General features: G+C 36.9%; 1 protein-coding gene and 1 pseudogene across 2 annotated transcripts; both read left to right on the top strand.

The window, feature by feature from the left end:
• The first annotated feature begins 535 nt into the window (after nt 1-535).
• LOC145602688 (uncharacterized) lies at nt 536-3,899 on the top strand. 2 transcript variants are annotated; one of them, XM_081658854.1, is made up of 4 exons: nt 536-828; nt 2,528-2,987; nt 3,146-3,352; nt 3,436-3,899. In XM_081658854.1, exons 2-4 carry the CDS (start codon nt 2,730-2,732, stop codon nt 3,742-3,744), a joined length of 774 nt encoding a protein of 257 aa, XP_081514980.1. In that variant the 5' UTR covers nt 536-828; nt 2,528-2,729; the 3' UTR covers nt 3,745-3,899. The 2 variants fall into 2 exon arrangements, with proteins under 2 accessions (XP_081514980.1, XP_081514979.1); XM_081658853.1 differs by having other exon boundaries at nt 2,490-2,987.
• Nucleotides 3,900-5,386: 1,487 nt separating this feature from the next.
• On the top strand, nt 5,387-7,589 carry LOC145602818 (exocyst complex component EXO70C1 pseudogene; annotated as a pseudogene).
• Nucleotides 7,590-17,417: the final 9,828 nt, after the last annotated feature.

Below are 17,417 nucleotides of genomic sequence, written 5' to 3'. Positions count from 1 at the left end.
TAAGCGGATTTTTTCTTATAATATACGAAGTATAGTTTTACTAACACATAGACTACGATATTAATTTAATGGTCAACTATTTTTCTTTGAAAATCGTGACATAGTAAATGGGGCAAGGGACGAAAGGAGCAATATATTGAAAAATTATAGCTTACAAATCATACCGTGTGTATTTGCCATTTTTCTTTTGTCATATTGTCTTCCGGATCCATTAACATGTCATATCATCTCTACTACTTTAAAATAACCGACACATATTGAGTTTAACTATATGTTTTACTACTCTGTAAAATGGTGTATTTTTTTAAAAAAAAAATCATCTTTGAAAATATATTATTACAAATATTACTGATCAAATTTTTGTATCCACAAATATGTCTAGTCAAACTATGCGCCTATACCAAGTATTCCAAAACGGAGGAAGTATCAACTGCGTATTTATATTAGCGTTTAGAAAGAGACACATCACACATGTTATATAGAGTATGTCAAATGATCATTTTTCTTGTGAAAACTTCAGTACTCGTAGTACACTTTAAGATTAGAGACCAACCTCACATTTTTTAGGCCCCTAGATTAGGCTTAAACCAACGATTAATTACATCCATTTATGTAATTACCACCGGCAACATTAATCTGTGTGCTTGAATGAAAAGTTAACTTCGTAATTAACAATTCAGCGGCACTCTCTCTCTTACACTCCTGTTGAGACTTCTATTTTCCTTGTTTCTTTTTTATTTAATTTATTCCCAAATGCTTGACCAATTCGCTACAAATTTCGGACTCACCCAAGTTATCTTAGATTCTTTGTCTGATTTCTGCATCTGGGTATGTCTTCGTTTTTCTTTGCACTCTCAATTTCGTTTGTAATTTGTGTTTCTTGTTCGTTAATTAATTTTGCCTCTTTGATTGATTTACCTTAAATTGTTGATTCATTTGGATGATTATATTCGTTTTACATGATATTGCATGTTTTAGTGTTGTTGATTGCTGTGATTATTACTTTTTATTTATATATTTATGATTAATCTACTAAATTTAGTTTTATATTTTGAAGTTTGATGCCTGTTGAATCTTGTAATGTACTAGTAGAATCATAGTTAGTCACTTATTAACTTGTTGTTTATTTGATTAAAATGGCATATAATTTGTTGTCAAAAACATCAGTTGATTATGTGAACAGGATATTGTCAGATGTCTGTAAACTAGGTTTTTTCTTGATAGTTTTGTGTTGTCATAAGGTGATACATTAAGTAGGAATCAAAAAATTATATGTTTATATCAAGTTGATCACTTTTTTGATAAATACCAACTTTCCAAAAGAAGCTGATATTTGAGCATTATGAAATTCATTTAAGCTGGTTCTGTACATTATATAATCATTGAAATACAAACTTTTGAGCAAGTTTTAGGGATCGGATGAAGGTCGGAACTCGGATGGTAAAACTCGACTAGGCTCAACCTGGGTTAACACCTTTAGTTACATTGAAAATTACAACAATTGGTTAAGGCTGTTTAATGGCAAAGTGCTGTGAACGTATTCGAGTGGATGTCAAAAATTTGGGGACATTTGTTAATTGTTTGAAGCATTTAAAATGCTTAAGGAATAACTTTCATCTAATTTCTTGATAAAATCTTGGTATTGAGTAGAGATAAATGAAGGAAAGCTCTAAATTTTACTGCTGCTTAGAGCAGTAAAGAGAGAGAAAGTGTTGCAAATGCTATTCTTCTATGATTCTATCAGATGTTCCCACTTTGTTTAACTCTGTATCTTGTATAATGTTAAGTCATTCAGTCATTCGCATAGCTGAATCAAGTAATGGATTTAATTCCTATTCCATATGGTAATCGTGACTTGTATAATTTCAGCATCATTTCAGCGGTGACTTCAACATACTTAGTTAAGAACTGGAACCTTATAGATTAAAGTAGATATATAGGGGATTCGCAGAATTTCAAAGATCATTAACTTCTTTGGGAGTGTAAGGTAAGTGATTATATTGCCCTCCCCTGATACTCTGACACACTCTAATTTTTCTAAGCCAAACTTGTGTTTGATACACATCTGACACCTTAAACAGATGATTACACTTAAGTGTGATCCCTAAATTACATTAGGAAAACACATAAAGCTTCCTGTATCCATGTTGGATACTTCTGACAAGTCTGATACTTGCAAAGAGTCTGAGTACTCTGAGAAGCATCAAGTCTCCAATAATTAGAAGAAGCGTGCACTTTCATGGACTATATTGAACTACATTGGATCACTTGGAAAGACGGAAATCATGTCCAAGACATTGGATATTGGTTCTACTCAGGCCACCAGCACTCATTGTTTGTGGTTGTTTAATCTACCACTGCACTTATATGTTCCAAGACTAGTTGATCAAATTTTGTTGGTTATTCTCCTTCTGTTAAGTTTGCCAAAATTTCTCCTTGATTCCCCACAAGAGGCCTATTCTGACCTACATCGTTGTTTACTGTTGCAGAAAATTTTCAGATTATTGATTTTAATGGCTGACTGTAGGAGTTTATAAATCTTGCCTGGAGGTTTCAGCTGCAGTCATCTTCAAAAGTTAAATCAAACCTTGAAGTCCTATAGTGTGGCAACCGTACTATAATTGGATCTTGAAGTTTTCTTTGCTATAGTGTGCAATAGTTGGACCTTGAAGTTTCTGTTGCTGCAGTGTGCTAAAGCTGGACCTTGGCCACTTGTTTGGACTGCAGAGATGACGATCTTGTCAAAGTTACGTTGTATAACTGTTGATGTTACCGGTACTCTCTTAGCTTACAAAGGGGAGCTTGGAGATTACTACTGTATGGCTGCCAAAGCTGTAGGATTACCATGTCCTGATTATAAACGCATGCATGAAGGTTTTAAACTTGCATATACTGATATGGCCAAGAACTATCCTTGCTTTGGCCATGCTGCAAAGATGCCCAATATTGTTTGGTGGAAGACATGTGTCCGAGACTCCTTCATAAGGGTAAATGTTTTTGCATTGGCTATTGATCCCATAAATTGTTTGATTGTTTGCATTTGAGAAAAAGAAAGTGCTCGTCAGGGTCATCATTGGATATTTCCTCAGTAATAGTCATAGAATCTTTTGCTGCCCCCTTATGTATAGTTTTTTCTTGGTGATAGGCTGGATATGACTATGACGAAGAGACATTTGAGAAAATATTCAGACGCATATATGCGTCATTTGGCTCATCTGCCCCTTATGTTCTCTTCCCTGATTCCATTCCTTTCCTAAGATGGGTCCGTGCCCAAGGTATGCCAGTTGGGCTAGTGAGCAATGCAGAATACCGTTACCAAGATGTAATTCTTCCTGCCTTGGGAATAAATCAGGTAACGATTGTGTCTTAGCTTTTAGTCTATCCTCTGTATCGTGAGTGCAATGACCTTGAAAACACTTAAATTTTGAAATTCAGGGTTCTGAATGGGATTTTGGAGTATTCTCTGGTATTGAAGGTGTGGAGAAGCCAAACCCAAGGATTTATGAGATTGCATTAGAGAGGGCTGGAAATGTTGCTCCTGAAGAAACATTACACATTGGAGATAGCATGCGTAAGGATTATCTTCCAGCAAAGAGCTTGGGCATGCACGCATTATTACTAGATAGATTTAAGACTAGAGATGCCGAGAATTGGAGAAAATCCGGAGCACCTGTGTATCCTGATTTGGCATCTGTGCAAGATCTGCTAAACTCTGGTAACATTGACTTGCTGAAAGAACTTTAACTTATTAAACATAATGAAGTTTAAGTTGATGTTACCATTTTAATGAATTTTGACATTGACTTGCTTTTCTAGATCTTCTTTAGGCCTGCCTTCACTGTCTGTTGTAGCCTTGAGAGCTTAGCATCTACACATACCCTAGTCATGTTTATTGTACAAGAAGCATCTCTTTCTCAAGAATTCTGCTTCTCTTGTTCAGTTGTTCTTCTGTATGTTAATTGTTGTTGATGAAGCTTAGTTCTGTTAGTAGTTTTTTTTTTTTTTTTTTTTTTTTTTTTTTTTTTTTTTTTTACCAATCAGCCTAGGTGAAAATTCTCACGATAGGTTTTAACCCTCAAGTAAAGATGACAGTGGTCTGTGCTAGTGTATGGCGGCCTCTGGGCATTACAGCTCATGGCGAAAGTGCCATAACAGCCATCCCATTGGCTGTGCCTTCGAGCCACCACAAGCATTTCCCTTTAATAGTCGTAGATTGATCTGCCAGTCCATTGCCCCTGTGGCCTGTGCTGTGCCAGTCTTTGCAAAATGCGGCCTTAAATTAGCTTAGCCTGCGTGCCTCATGCTGGCCTGTTGTTCCACTGCCATCTTTAGGCCTCACAGAGAATGAGAAGTTGCTATAAGCATATTTGGTTTGAGGGTTTGTTTAACTAACAGGCTCAAACTGTAGCACTATGCTGTCTGTCTAGAATAGTTATGGTCTCAGAATTAGGAGAGGCTCAGTGTCCTGAACTCCATCTCATGTCTCATCTTAAGTTGCTTGCTTTTTTTTTTTTTTTTAGTAAGGCTACATGTTTCTTAATGTTTTAGTAGATACATTCTATTTATTTGTTTATTGTACAATTAGTCGGCCAAAATTGTCTCTTGCACAGTTCGTCGAGCTATGTAACCTAAACTAAAAGTTTATAATAATATATGTTATCGATCAAGTGCTGAATTAACTCGAAAAATCTCAGATAAGCAACCCTTATACTACATGCTTTTCACTTCATTTTTTTAAAGCTTTGAATGTGTCTTCATTTCTTAGTTTGGATCATAAATCATGATTATGGAAATGGTCTAGCATTATCCATATTTATATTCTGATATACTATGATTAGTCAAATCACCCTTATAATTCTCATTAATCAACGCTCTGAATTTTTTAGCATATTGTTCTGTATCTGTATTATATTCTTTAAATTTAGGCACTTAATTATATGCAACAAAGCATATTTATTTTAGCATATGGTATTATATTTATCATGTACAGATGTGCTCAAGTTGACAATAAAAAAGTAGACGGTTGTGGGACCCCAAAAAGTCGTGGTACCCACAAACTCTCACACCATATAGGGTCAACCATCAACTGCCATTCCCTCCCAAAATTAATGGCCATCTAAAATTAAAATAGAAGAAAAAAAGAAATTAGAACAAAGTATAATTTTCCAGATTTTTCAATCAAAATTTCAGGCACCACCATTATTTTCTCCATTGTTTTCGCTTCTCTTTTTTCACTCTCTCCCACCATATCCTCAATCTTTCTTTCTCTCTCTTCTCTTGTCTTTCTGTTTTGCTTATGACAAGATTGTAAGACCATTTGTCTTTTCTGATCTCCCCCGAAAACAAATAAAAATAAAAATAAAATAAAAACTCGAGGGGAGAAAGAATGGAGAAGAATTCTTTTGCATCTAAGTCTAGTAGCTTTAATGATCGGCGTGGTTCTTCAAAGAAAGAAAAAATTACACGTCTTAGCAAATCCTCGAGTTTTAGTGTTCATGTAGATCGTCGCCTTCCTCGTCCTCCTCAAAGAACTCGTTCTTCCAACGATGCTGTGTTAATCCAAGCGGATGCTGATGTGAAGGAGGTAGAAAATGGTGGTGTGGTGGAGGAAGATCATCATCAACCTACTTTGGAAGAACTCAATGAGGAAATCGATGGCATCATTGAGAAGCTCTCCTCAATGGAGGACAACTCGAATATCCATGAGATTTCTCGGACAGTTGAGACCTTTGCCAAGATGGTTCAGGTGGAGATTGAAAGGTATGATTCATCAGAGTCTATGTTGAAGTTTGGGGAGGATGTTGAGCAAGACAATGTAATGATCAATTCGGTAAGTAGGTTGTCGAAATTGTCCAATATGTTAAGCAAATTCTTATCTAATGAGAACGTAAAAATTTTAAGCTCAACCCTTAGCCTCACTACACTCGTTGTCCAAAGAGCAATGACATTCATGGAGGAAGAGCTTCGAATCATTCTAGAAGATTCTACAAACCCTTCTAGACGCTCTTCCGCCAAGCCAGAAGCTACGGATTCTAATGAGGGAGGATCTGAGGAGGACAACTATCCAATGATTGGTGAGGAAAATATATCTAACATGAGGAAGATTGGTTCGTTGATGATCTCTGCAGGTTATGAAACCGAGTGTTGCCAAGTATATAGTGTTCTTCGAAGAAATGCCTTCAAGGAAGCTATGCAACGCGAAGGATTTGAAAAACTAAGCATTGATGAACTGCAAAAGATGCAATGGGAGTCTCTTGAGGGTCACATTGGCAATTGGATCAAAATTGTCAAGTATGTGGCAAATGTCCTCTTGCCCGGTGAGAAGAAACTCTGCGACTCTGTCTTCTCGAATGAGCACCCCTCGATTAGTGATGCCATGTTCTCTAACCTTGCTCGGTCAGCTGTCATCCTCTTCCTTAACTTTGCTGAGGCAATATCCTTGACAAAGCGTTCGGCTGAGAGGTTGTTCAAGGTGATTGACATTTATGATACTCTAACTGACCTTATTACTGCTCTTGATAAATTGTGCTCTAAGGAATGCGCCAATGATCTGAGGTCTGAGTTATCTTCTGTGAGACGGCGTTTAGGAGAAGCTGCTGTTTGCATCTTCTGTGATCTTGAGAACTCCATCAAAAATGACGTTGCAAGGAACCCGGTTCCTGGAGGGGCTGTCCACCCGCTGACTCGATACACAATGAACTACTTGTGGTATGCTTGTGATTTTAAAGACAGCCTCGAGCAAGTCTTTTCTCTTCACCACACCACTGGACTGAATTTGGAAGCCCTAGAGCCGAGAAGAGAGCATCAGGATGAGGAGGACAACCACAACAACAAGAACCAAGGCCCGAAACAAACACCATTTGCTGCCGAGCTAATGACAATCATGAGCCTTTTAGATGCTAACTTAGAAGCAAAGTCTAAGCTTTACAAAGATCTTTCATTAAGATACATCTTCTTGATGAACAACGGGAGATACATTCTGCAAAAGATCAAGGAATCAGCCGAAATACACGATTTGGTTGGGAATAATTTTTGTAGGAAAAGATCATCTGAGTTAAGAGGATATCATAAGAGTTATCAAAGAGAGACATGGAGTAGAGTACTACAATGCTTAAATCAAGAAGGATTGCAAGTTAATAATAAGGTTCAAAAGCCGGTACTAAAAGAGAGGTTCAAGGCTTTTAACCAAATGTTTGATGACATTCACAAGACACAAAGTGCTTGGGTGGTGAGTGATGAACAACTTCAATCTGAGCTTCGAGTTTCCATTTCAGCTGTTATGATTCCGGCCTATAGGTCATTCTTAGCAAGGTTCGGACAACATTTTACCCATGGAAGGCAACGCGAGAAGTATATTAAGTATCAACCTGAGGATATCGAGAGTACTATCGAAGAGTTGTTTGATGGGAACCAAAACTTGTCCATGGCTAGAAGGAAAAACTAGCCCCTCATCTTGATATGGAGGGAGATTAAGGAGAGAAATGGTTTGTTTTCTTGTATTATTGTTTTTCAAACGAAGTTTTTTGTCATTACTAAGTTTGTAAACATTCATTTTGGTGTACTATGAAATGCAATTTTGCTCAAGACAGGCTTCAAATAAAGCTTTTTGAGTATCCTACTATATGTATAGAGATTTCTTGTTTCATATTATATATGAAGTATGCAACTTTAACAGTCTATCTTATAGCATTAAGAATGAAGGCGATCTTGGTAAAAATATGGTTTGAAATCAGAATGTCACAACGTACAATATAGTATTTTGAATTAACTTTTTATGTCTTTGATTAACTGATTATATTAGTGTGAGATAATCTAATCTTAAACTCTCTAATTGTGCAATAAAACTGCAATTTGATATAAAAGACACCATGTCATTGACATAGTGAATAAGTAGGTGCTGTACAAAGCTTAGCTAAATCTAGTGCTAAACATGGAGTACTGTGAATTATAGTTTACTATTCTTTTTAATTACGTTAGTTTGCATTTGTACTCTCTTAATCTCTAATATTATGCATTTATGCTTTATTTCATTTACTTAACTCTTTCGTTGTCGACTACACTCAACCAAATATTAAAATCATTATGTAAATACATTTTTTTTTGTGGGCAAGGAGAACGACCCATTTTTCAGGTAATGAGGGGAAAGAATAAGGGAATCTCCAGTTTCTCACCCACAAGAACCGCAACTAATAAGAATCGAACCGGCGAACTCATACCTTATCATGTAAGATACATTTAGATTTTAGAGATACAATTAAGTTCAAACTTCAAAGAGTAGTTGTTTTGTACTTCACAAAAAGAAAAATGATTTATTGGGCCTATGTTTTATGGCCTATTAGCTCTAGTATAGGTTGGCTTGTAGCAAATTTTGTCAAAAAAGAATACGATAATAATTGAAAGAAAAAGTTCTAAGCCCATAAGTATGATACCATACTTGGTGCACTAATACGTGCCCAGTGCCCAGTTGCTAATCCTTGTGATGGGCAGTTGTGCACTTGTGCTCACTAGTACTTCATGACCAAGAATTCAAGACTATGTTGCAAGAAACTATTAAGGATCCGTTCGCTTCAGATTATTTTCAGTTCAATTCTTAATTTCCTTCTCTTATAAAATATTCAGTTCAGTTCAATTCAACTCAGTTCAGTCAATCAGATAAGGTCCTAAGAGTTCTTTAAGTTTATAAAAATCGTTTAACTAAAAAAAAAAAGTAATTAAATAAAAGAAGTATGTTGTGTCTAATATGTTGAGTAAAAAGAAATACTCATCTACAAATGCTACAATATATCTAATTTACCAAGAGACAAACTAATCTACAAGATAAAAAATCATTAGGATTTTGCTAACGAACGCCTCCGGGATGTTGGATAACCCTAAATTGTTCATAAAATGGTATTAATTTGGGAATGCATGCCAAAATCACTGGTTGATTGGTGTAATTAATGTATTTTTCAAGTTAATTATTCTACTTTTAGTTATCTTATTCTATGTCCCCGGGACATTCGTTAACTTTAGTAAAATAACAAAACATCTTGCTCAATCATTAAGAATTTTCAATAATAGCTTTCCTCATGGATTAATGATCACATAATAATACCCTAGAATATACCAAATTTGAAACTTCTTGCAAATTCGAGTGCATTGATAAATGTTTAAATGTAAGGGGCTTTTCTGATTGACTAAATTGAGCTGAACTGAACTGAACTTATTGAAGCTGAATTGAACTGAACTGAATTGAATATTTTATGAGAGAGGAAATTTAAGAACTGAATTGAATTTAACTTAACTTATTAGAGCTGAACTAAACTGAACTGAACTGAACTGAAAATAATCTGAAGAGAACAGGCCCTAAGATGAATATTGTAAAATATTTGTACTCTTGTATTAAAATTTCAAATTAATGTGAAATGCAAAAGTACAGTACTTGTAACTTGTTACAAACATTATATTTTAGGAAAGATTACAACCATAACTACACAATATAATATGCATACTAGATTACTACAGTAGAAATAAAAAGTGGATTAGTGAGCAGCATTGCATGACGTCCATAATATGGATTGAACAGCAAAAAGGCTGTGCATGCGCCCTGGATTTGCTGAGCAAAGCAACTCCAAAAAAATTGAACAAAATAATTAAAAAAAATAATATTGTTGCACAAAAAGAGGTGATTGGTCTGTTATTGTTAATACAGATCCTACTGCTGTCATAATGTCTCACTTTTGTAATAGTATTGGGATTTGTGATGATCCAATGGGCCGGATTATTTGGTTCCGTACCCGAGAGGCCCATAACCCGGTAAAATTGACTGCCAATTTTTTGCACGCCACATTTCAGTTTTTGTTTTCACTTTTTTATCCTTTGGTTTTTTCTCAATTGTCATCACTTTAGGTATACAAATACAACACCCTCTAATTTCTTTTGGTATCATAGGTTAACCCCTTATCTTATTAGTAGCTTCTAAAACACTTGAATCGATGAGTATGTTACCTCCATTATATTCTTGTCCATACAAGAACCAAGAATACAAAATAGAGGTTGTGGAATTTTGGCTGGCGATCCGGCATAGCAATTTGTATTTACTCCGTACTCGTATTAATTAGAATTACAATGTTAATGTCATGTGTTAATTATTACTCATAATTTATGATGATGGATAGAATACAAAGTACTCAAATGTGATACTAGTAGTTCAATTACATACTATGTGATGTAAGTCCGATCCTTTGACTTTTGTAATTTGTAGATTTTATGATCCATGTATATATACAACTGTGCAATTATTTGTTGTCATAAATATTTATTCCAAGGTTATCAATTTTAATTGATTATGTTGATGGTGCAAGGTAAATCTATGTTTCCATTCCCCGAAATGATGAATTCACATATTTGTCACTAAACTATTTCCTCTGTATTGTTAACAAAGTAGGTAAAATGTTTGTCACATTTCATATTTTCATGATTATTAAGATATATTAAAAGACTTTTATACCCTTATTTTTTTTGTCTTTATTAAGTCATCTTTCTATTACCCTAACATTTGTCATAAAAATTGTGCTAACTTTTGACTAATTTAATGTTTTAGTACACTCTTGAATCTCTCAATTTCTATTTTCCATGTACTTTAATTATATTTTTAATAAGAAATGAATCTTTCCCATGCATTTTAATTAATTTATTAGTTGAAAATTTCATATTCCCATATACTTTCATTACTTCACATTCTTCACCTTTTTTCCGTGATTTTTCTTCAAAAGTGATAAACAAAAGGGGACGGAGGGAGTAAAAAAAATACACATAAGTAGATAAGTAGCTAGAAAGATACGGGGTACATAGATAGATAGCAAAGAACATATTACTCCTTCTCTTTTTAAATACTTGCTTTAATTCTATTTTTTTGCACTATTCATTTGTCCTACTTTGACTAGTATTTGTGATTTATCTTGTGGGTGCTTGTTGGAATCGTCTTAATGAATAGATTATTAAAATTTAGAATTTATACTTATTGACAATGGCGGATCTTGAGCCAAATAGTTTGGGGGGCCAAGGTTTGATCCTTGGACCTTTTGCTAAAAAAATAACAATACTTAACCACTACTCCTTCCGTTCTTAAATACTTGCTCCATTTCTATTTTTTGCACTATTCATTTATCCTACTTTGACTAATATTTGTGATTTATACATAAGAAAAAATATAGTCTTGTGGGTACTTGTTGGAATCATCTCAATGAATAGATTATTAATTTTCAATTGTTAGAATTTATACTTATTGATAATTAAAGATATTAGTTATCAAAGATTAGCATCGGCATGCGTGTCCAGGAGAAATGGAGCAAGTATTTGAAAACGGGGGGAGTATGTCATAACTTTTTAAGTGTAATTATTATTCATTATATTAGTTAAAACCAATAACTTAGATTAATTAAGGGGGGGCCGGGCCCCGACGAGCCTCAATAAAGGCCCGCCCCTGCTTATTGATAATTAAAGATATAATAGATCAAAGATTAGTATCGGCATATGTGTCCAGGAGAAATGGAGCAAGTATTTAAAAACGGAGGGAGTATGTATGAAGATAGTTTTTTTTTTTTCCTTTTAATTCAACCTTTGTTAATTTATTAATTTTGATACTTTGGATGAAGCTAGGGAAATGTTGTTACAATCACAAACTTGCAATTATAGTAAGTGTAAATGAATTATCATGTCACAATGAGCATAAAAGAATCTCTCATCAATAAGACTTAAAAGTAGTCAACTTGGCACTGCAAAAATAGAAAAAAATAGCAAGATGTTACAAACTGTATATCCGACATATATGCCAAAAAGAAACCATTGACCACCAAATATTTCATTAAAATCACCACAAAAATAATTCATTCGGTTAAAAATTAAGAAAGCTGATGTTTGCCTCAGTAAATGCGACAACAAGGACATAAACAGCCGTTTTAAAAAAAGTTGAGATGATCTTACATAAACGAATACACTGTTAAAGTCGTTTCTCACAAACCCTTCTTCTTACATACCCTTGCCAAAACATGCTCCTGTTAAAGGTAGCCTAGTGACCTAGTTCGTACTAATACATAAGTAACATAACTATGTACGTAGTAGTAAACTTGTACTTGTATCTAGTAATTACAAAATTAAATTAAGCCAAATTAACTATTACTTTAGTTTATTAGTGATAGAATATACATTAGATATTCTAGTTATTCTGTTATAGTAGGAGATATATTTTGTGAATATTTGTAAATATCTTTTGAGATTCCTAACGTGATTAGGACTCACGATTGTAACCCTATATATATTGATTAATGGAAAATACTCCAAGCTGAGGAGTTTACAGTATCTAACATGGTATCACAGCTTTAGGTTACGATCTACCTTCCGCAACTTTATTTATTTTTTTCCGTTTTGTTCACCATCTTTGTCCTTTTCCACGGCAAATTCTTCATTAGTGCACCTGCTGTCACTTTTCCACCGCAAATTAATTGCTTTCTTTGTCAATTAATTACTTTTCCTAATATTTACTCTACTTTATTTTTGGTGCGTCTAATTTCTTGCTGCCAACATGGGCAAAGATGACGAAACTCCATCATCCTCTTCCTCTTCTGATTATCACCCTGCCTTAGGTGTTAATAACATCAAGAATGTTCTTCCTCTTATTCTTGATCGAGATAAAGTTCAATATTCCAGTTGGGTTGAATTATTTGAGTGTCATGCACACGCGTATAATGTTCTTGATCATATTGACTCTAAAACAAAAAAACCAATGGATATATCGGAAGAGATGTGGAAACGACTTGACTCCATTGTCAAGAACTGGATTTATAGCACAATCTCCAAGGATTTGCTTGAAACAGTAATAGAGAAAGGAGCTACGGCTCAACAGATTTGGGACAAACTCAAGGCGATCTTTCAAGACAACAAAACCGCAAGAGCCGTCTATCTTGAAAATCAGTTTAATGCCTTACATCTCTCAAATTTTCCAGATATTTCTTCATATTGTCGTGAATTGAAGAATTTAAAGGATCAATTGGCTAATGTTGATCAACCGGTGTCGGAGCAAAAGTTGGTGATTCGATTGGTTTCGGGGCTCGTAAATACTGATTTTGACACGGTGGCTGCTATGATTCAACAAACGGACCCTTTACCTCTGTTTGAAACCGCAAGATCCAGACTCTTGCTTGAGGAATCACGTCGTGCCAACGACACCTCTGCAGCACCTTCCTCCTTTGTGGCGCAATCCGGCAGTCCCATGCAGCAGGCGGCTGCTTCTTCTACTCAACAACAGCAGGGGCAGTCACAAGGTCGAGGTGGAGGTTCGGGTGGTCGCGGCCGTGGGCGCGGCCGTGGCCGCGGCAAAGGGCGCGGTAGAGGCTCGCCACAGCAGCAGCAGCAACCCCAGCCGCAACAAGGGGCGCCACAGTGGGGCCAACCTCAATGGGCTGGTCCACCGCAGCACCCTCAAGCCCAGCCAGGGGCACCACAATGGGGCCAGGCCCCGTGCCCATACCCGCAGCAGCAATGGCCTATGCAACGACCTGGGTATAATGCTTCACCTGCTAGGCCTCCTGCCGCTTATCATGTTGGGCCAAGCCCAACAGCTTACACATACCAGCAGCCCTGTTATGCTCAAAGCTCGGACCCTAATTCGGGTATGACACCCACGGACCTCGGGAACGCTTTTGCTACAATGGGATTACAAAACTATGACCCGGCTTGGTATATGGATTCCGGTGCAACTTCCCACATGACCAATAATGCTGGTAATCTCTTACCCCTTTTTAATTTAAGCACAAATAATCATATTCTAGTAGGAAACGGTCATCGCATTCCAATTACGGGTTATGGTCATTCTAGCATTGCTAATAAATCCCTTGCCCTTCGTGATGTTTATTTAGCTCCCCAAATTATTAAAAACTTAATTTCTGTTCGTAAATTTACCAATGATAATTCTGTGTCTATAGAATTTGATCCAAGTGGTTTTTCTGTGAAGGATCTACGAACGGGGAGAATTCTAGCCAGGTGCAATAGCACGGGGGACCTTTATCCAGTCACAAACACACCATCCACCTGTCTAGCTACATCACTCACTGCCTTATCTCCAACCACATGGCACAATCGCTTAGGACATCCCGGAGCACCCACTTTAAGCTTTCTTAGGAGTAAAAATTTTATTGATTGTAATAAGGAGCAAGACTCCAATTTATGCGTAGGTTGTCAATTGGGAAAACATGTTCGTTTGCCTTTTAATAATTCTAATAGTACTACCTTTTCTGCGTTTGATATTATTCATGCTGATTTGTGGACTTCTCCCATTCGTAGTGATAAAGGTCATAAATACTATTTAGTGTTATTAGATGATTACACTCATTATGTGTGGACAATTCCTCTTGTTTACAAGTCTCAAGCTTTTCAAACCTTCCTTAATTTTCGACAATATGTGCTTACCCAATTTGAACGTCCCATTAAATCTTTTCAAAGTGACCATGGTCGCGAATTTGATAATGACCCGTTCAAACTTTTCTGTGTCAAAAATGGATTGGTTTTTCGCTTTTCATGTCCACATACATCATCTCAAAATGGCAAAGCCGAACGCATGATTCGTACGATTAATAATATTAAACGTACTCTTCTATTTCATGCATCTCTCCCACCTCCTTTTTGGAGTCATGCCCTTGAAACGGCCACTTATTTGTTAAACCTTATGCCTACAAAAACACTCAATAAAATTACTCCTGCTCAAGCTTTATTTGGCATTGTCCCATCATACACTCACCTTCGTGTTTTCGGGTGTCTTTGTTTTCCTAACCTCTCTGCCACAGTCAAGCATAAGTTAGCACCCCGTTCCACACCTTGTGTTTTTCTTGGGTATCCTTCCGAACATAGGGGTTACAAGTGTTTAGATCTCTCTACCAATAAAATTATAATCTCGCGTCATGTGACCTTTGATGAGCATATTTTTCCATATCGAAACATCACACAATTTTGCAGCAAAGATTATGATTTTTTGAGCAATAGTGATCCATCCCCTATGTTTCAACTTCAAAATATGTTGCACGTACCCAATAGGCAGCCCAAACCGCAGGAGGCCTGCGGCCCACACCAAAATCCCGCAACACAGTTGCGGTCTTCACTGCCTCACACAAGCCCAGCGTGCGCTGGCTTTTCTTCGCCCCTGCCAGACACGCTTCAGGCCCAGCCCAGCAACCCAGCGCCTGCTGGTTCTTCCTCGGCCCAGTCATCTTCACAGCCCAACACACCCATCCAACCATCTCCTCCTTCACCTACAAGCCCAAACACATATACCCCTCCTCCTCTTCGAGGCCTCATGCCAATTACACCTACTAGACCACCTCCGAACTCCCCACAGATGCAAACCCGATCCAAGCATGGGATTTTTAAACCCAATCCTAAATATGGCCTAACCATTTCCACTTCTAGCACCGCTATGGACCGTTCTCCTTTACCCAAAAATCACAAACAAGCTCTTTCTGACCCTAATTGGAATGCAGCGATGCGTGATGAATATGGTGCTTTAATTGAAACGGGGACATGGGATTTGGTTCCTAGGCCAACGGGGGTGAATATTGTCAATTGTATGTGGTTATTTCGACATAAATTGAATGCTAATGGTGATCTTGAAAGACACAAAGCTCGTCTAGTTTGTGATGGCAGGTCACAGGTTGAAGGTGTTGATTGTGATGAAACTTTTAGCCCGGTTGTTAAACCGGCCACTATTCGTACGGTGTTGAGTTTGGCTTTGGCTCGTAAGTGGTCTATTCACCAACTTGATGTAAAAAATGCCTTTTTACATGGTGATTTGAATGAGTGTGTTTACATGCATCAACCCCCCGGGTTTGTTGACAAGCAATTTCCAGGTTATGTTTGCAGACTTCGCAAGGCTCTTTATGGCCTTAAACAAGCTCCACGAGCTTGGTATCAGCGATTTGCTAACTATCTTTTGCAGATGGGGTTTGTCATTGCCAAGAGTGACAATTCTTTATTCATTTTCCGGCATGGGAATGATATGGCATATTTGCTTTTATATGTTGACGATATTGTGTTGGTTACTTCTTCTGATCGGCTTCGAGAGAATGTCATTTCTCACTTACGGAATGGTTTTCCGATGACTGACTTGGGTCCTTTGAATTTTTTCCTGGGTATTGCTGTTACCCGTACTCCGTCATATTTGTTTCTTTCACAACAGAAATATGCACAGGAAATTGTAGAGCGCGCAGGTATGGCCAGTTGTAAACCTGCGACAACTCCAGTGGATACTCAATCCAAGCTCAGTGCAGATTCTGGCCCTCAGTTTCATGATCCAACACTCTATCGCAGTCTTGCAGGTGCTTTGCAGTACCTTACTTTTACTCGCCCTGATATTACTTATGCAGTTCAGCAGGTTTGTCTATTCATGCATGATCCCAGACAGGCTCATTATGATGCTCTAAAACGCATCATACGATATATTCAGGGTACCATTGATCACGGGTTACACTTATATCCTTCATCTCCTACAAACTTGATTACTTATACTGATGCTGATTGGGGCGGGTGCCCGGACACTCGTCGTTCGACCTCGGGATATTGTTGTTTTCTTGGGGACAATCTTATTTCCTGGTCTTCGAAGCGTCAACCTACTCTTTCTAAGTCAAGTGCAGAGGCAGAATACAGGGGCGTCGCAAATGTTGTTGCCGAGGCTTGTTGGCTACGTAATCTTCTTTTGGAGTTACATTGTCCACTCCGACAGGCTACTATTGTTTATTGTGATAATGTCAGTGCAATATATTTATCTCATAATCCCGTACAGCACCAACGCACCAAGCACGTCGAAATGGACATTCATTTCGTTCGAGAAAAGGTGGCGTTGGGGCAAGTACGGGTCCTACACGTTCCATCTCGGTATCAGTTTGCTGACATATTCACGAAAGGCCTACCTCGACAACTATTTTTAGAGTTCAGATCCAGTCTCAGCGTACGCCCTCCTCCCGCTACGACTGCGGGGGTGTGATAGAATATACATTAGATATTCTAGTTATTCTGTTATAGTAGGAGATATATTTTGTGAATATTTGTAAATATCTTTTGAGATTCCTAACGTGATTAGGACTCACGATTGTAACCCTATATATATTGATTAATGGAAAATACTCCAAGCTGAGGAGTTTACAGTATCTAACAATTAGTATGCATAAGCATTTGACTAATAGGCTCTTTCCAAATTTATAGGTTAATTGGTTTACCAAAGTAAGAAATTAAAACGAAGTACTTATACAAGTGAGTGAAAGTCGATGAATTAAATATATTATGGTCTTGTTTTAACAAAATCAACTACTCCATACTTTGTATTGGTACTTGTATATATTGAGTACGTACTTAGTGACACATATACGGAGTTTTTCTCACATCCTTATGAAAAT

The sequence above is a fragment of the Chenopodium album genome, chromosome 21 (genome assembly GCF_948465745.1).
Source record: "Chenopodium album chromosome 21, dcCheAlbu1.1, whole genome shotgun sequence".
NCBI classification, from domain to species: domain Eukaryota; kingdom Viridiplantae; phylum Streptophyta; class Magnoliopsida; order Caryophyllales; family Amaranthaceae; genus Chenopodium; species Chenopodium album.
The sequence above is the reverse complement of the archived record's forward strand: the minus strand, read 5'-3'. Positions and strand labels throughout refer to the sequence as shown.

Coding starts and splice junctions, on each gene's coding strand:
- LOC145602688 (XM_081658854.1), top strand. CDS start 2,730: ATGACGATCTTGTCAAAGTTACGTTGTATAACTGTTGATGTTACCGGT. Junction 2,988..3,145: donor TCCGAGACTCCTTCATAAGG/GTAAATGTTTTT, acceptor TCTTGGTGATAG/GCTGGATATGACTATGACGA. Junction 3,353..3,435: donor CTGCCTTGGGAATAAATCAG/GTAACGATTGTG, acceptor TTTGAAATTCAG/GGTTCTGAATGGGATTTTGG.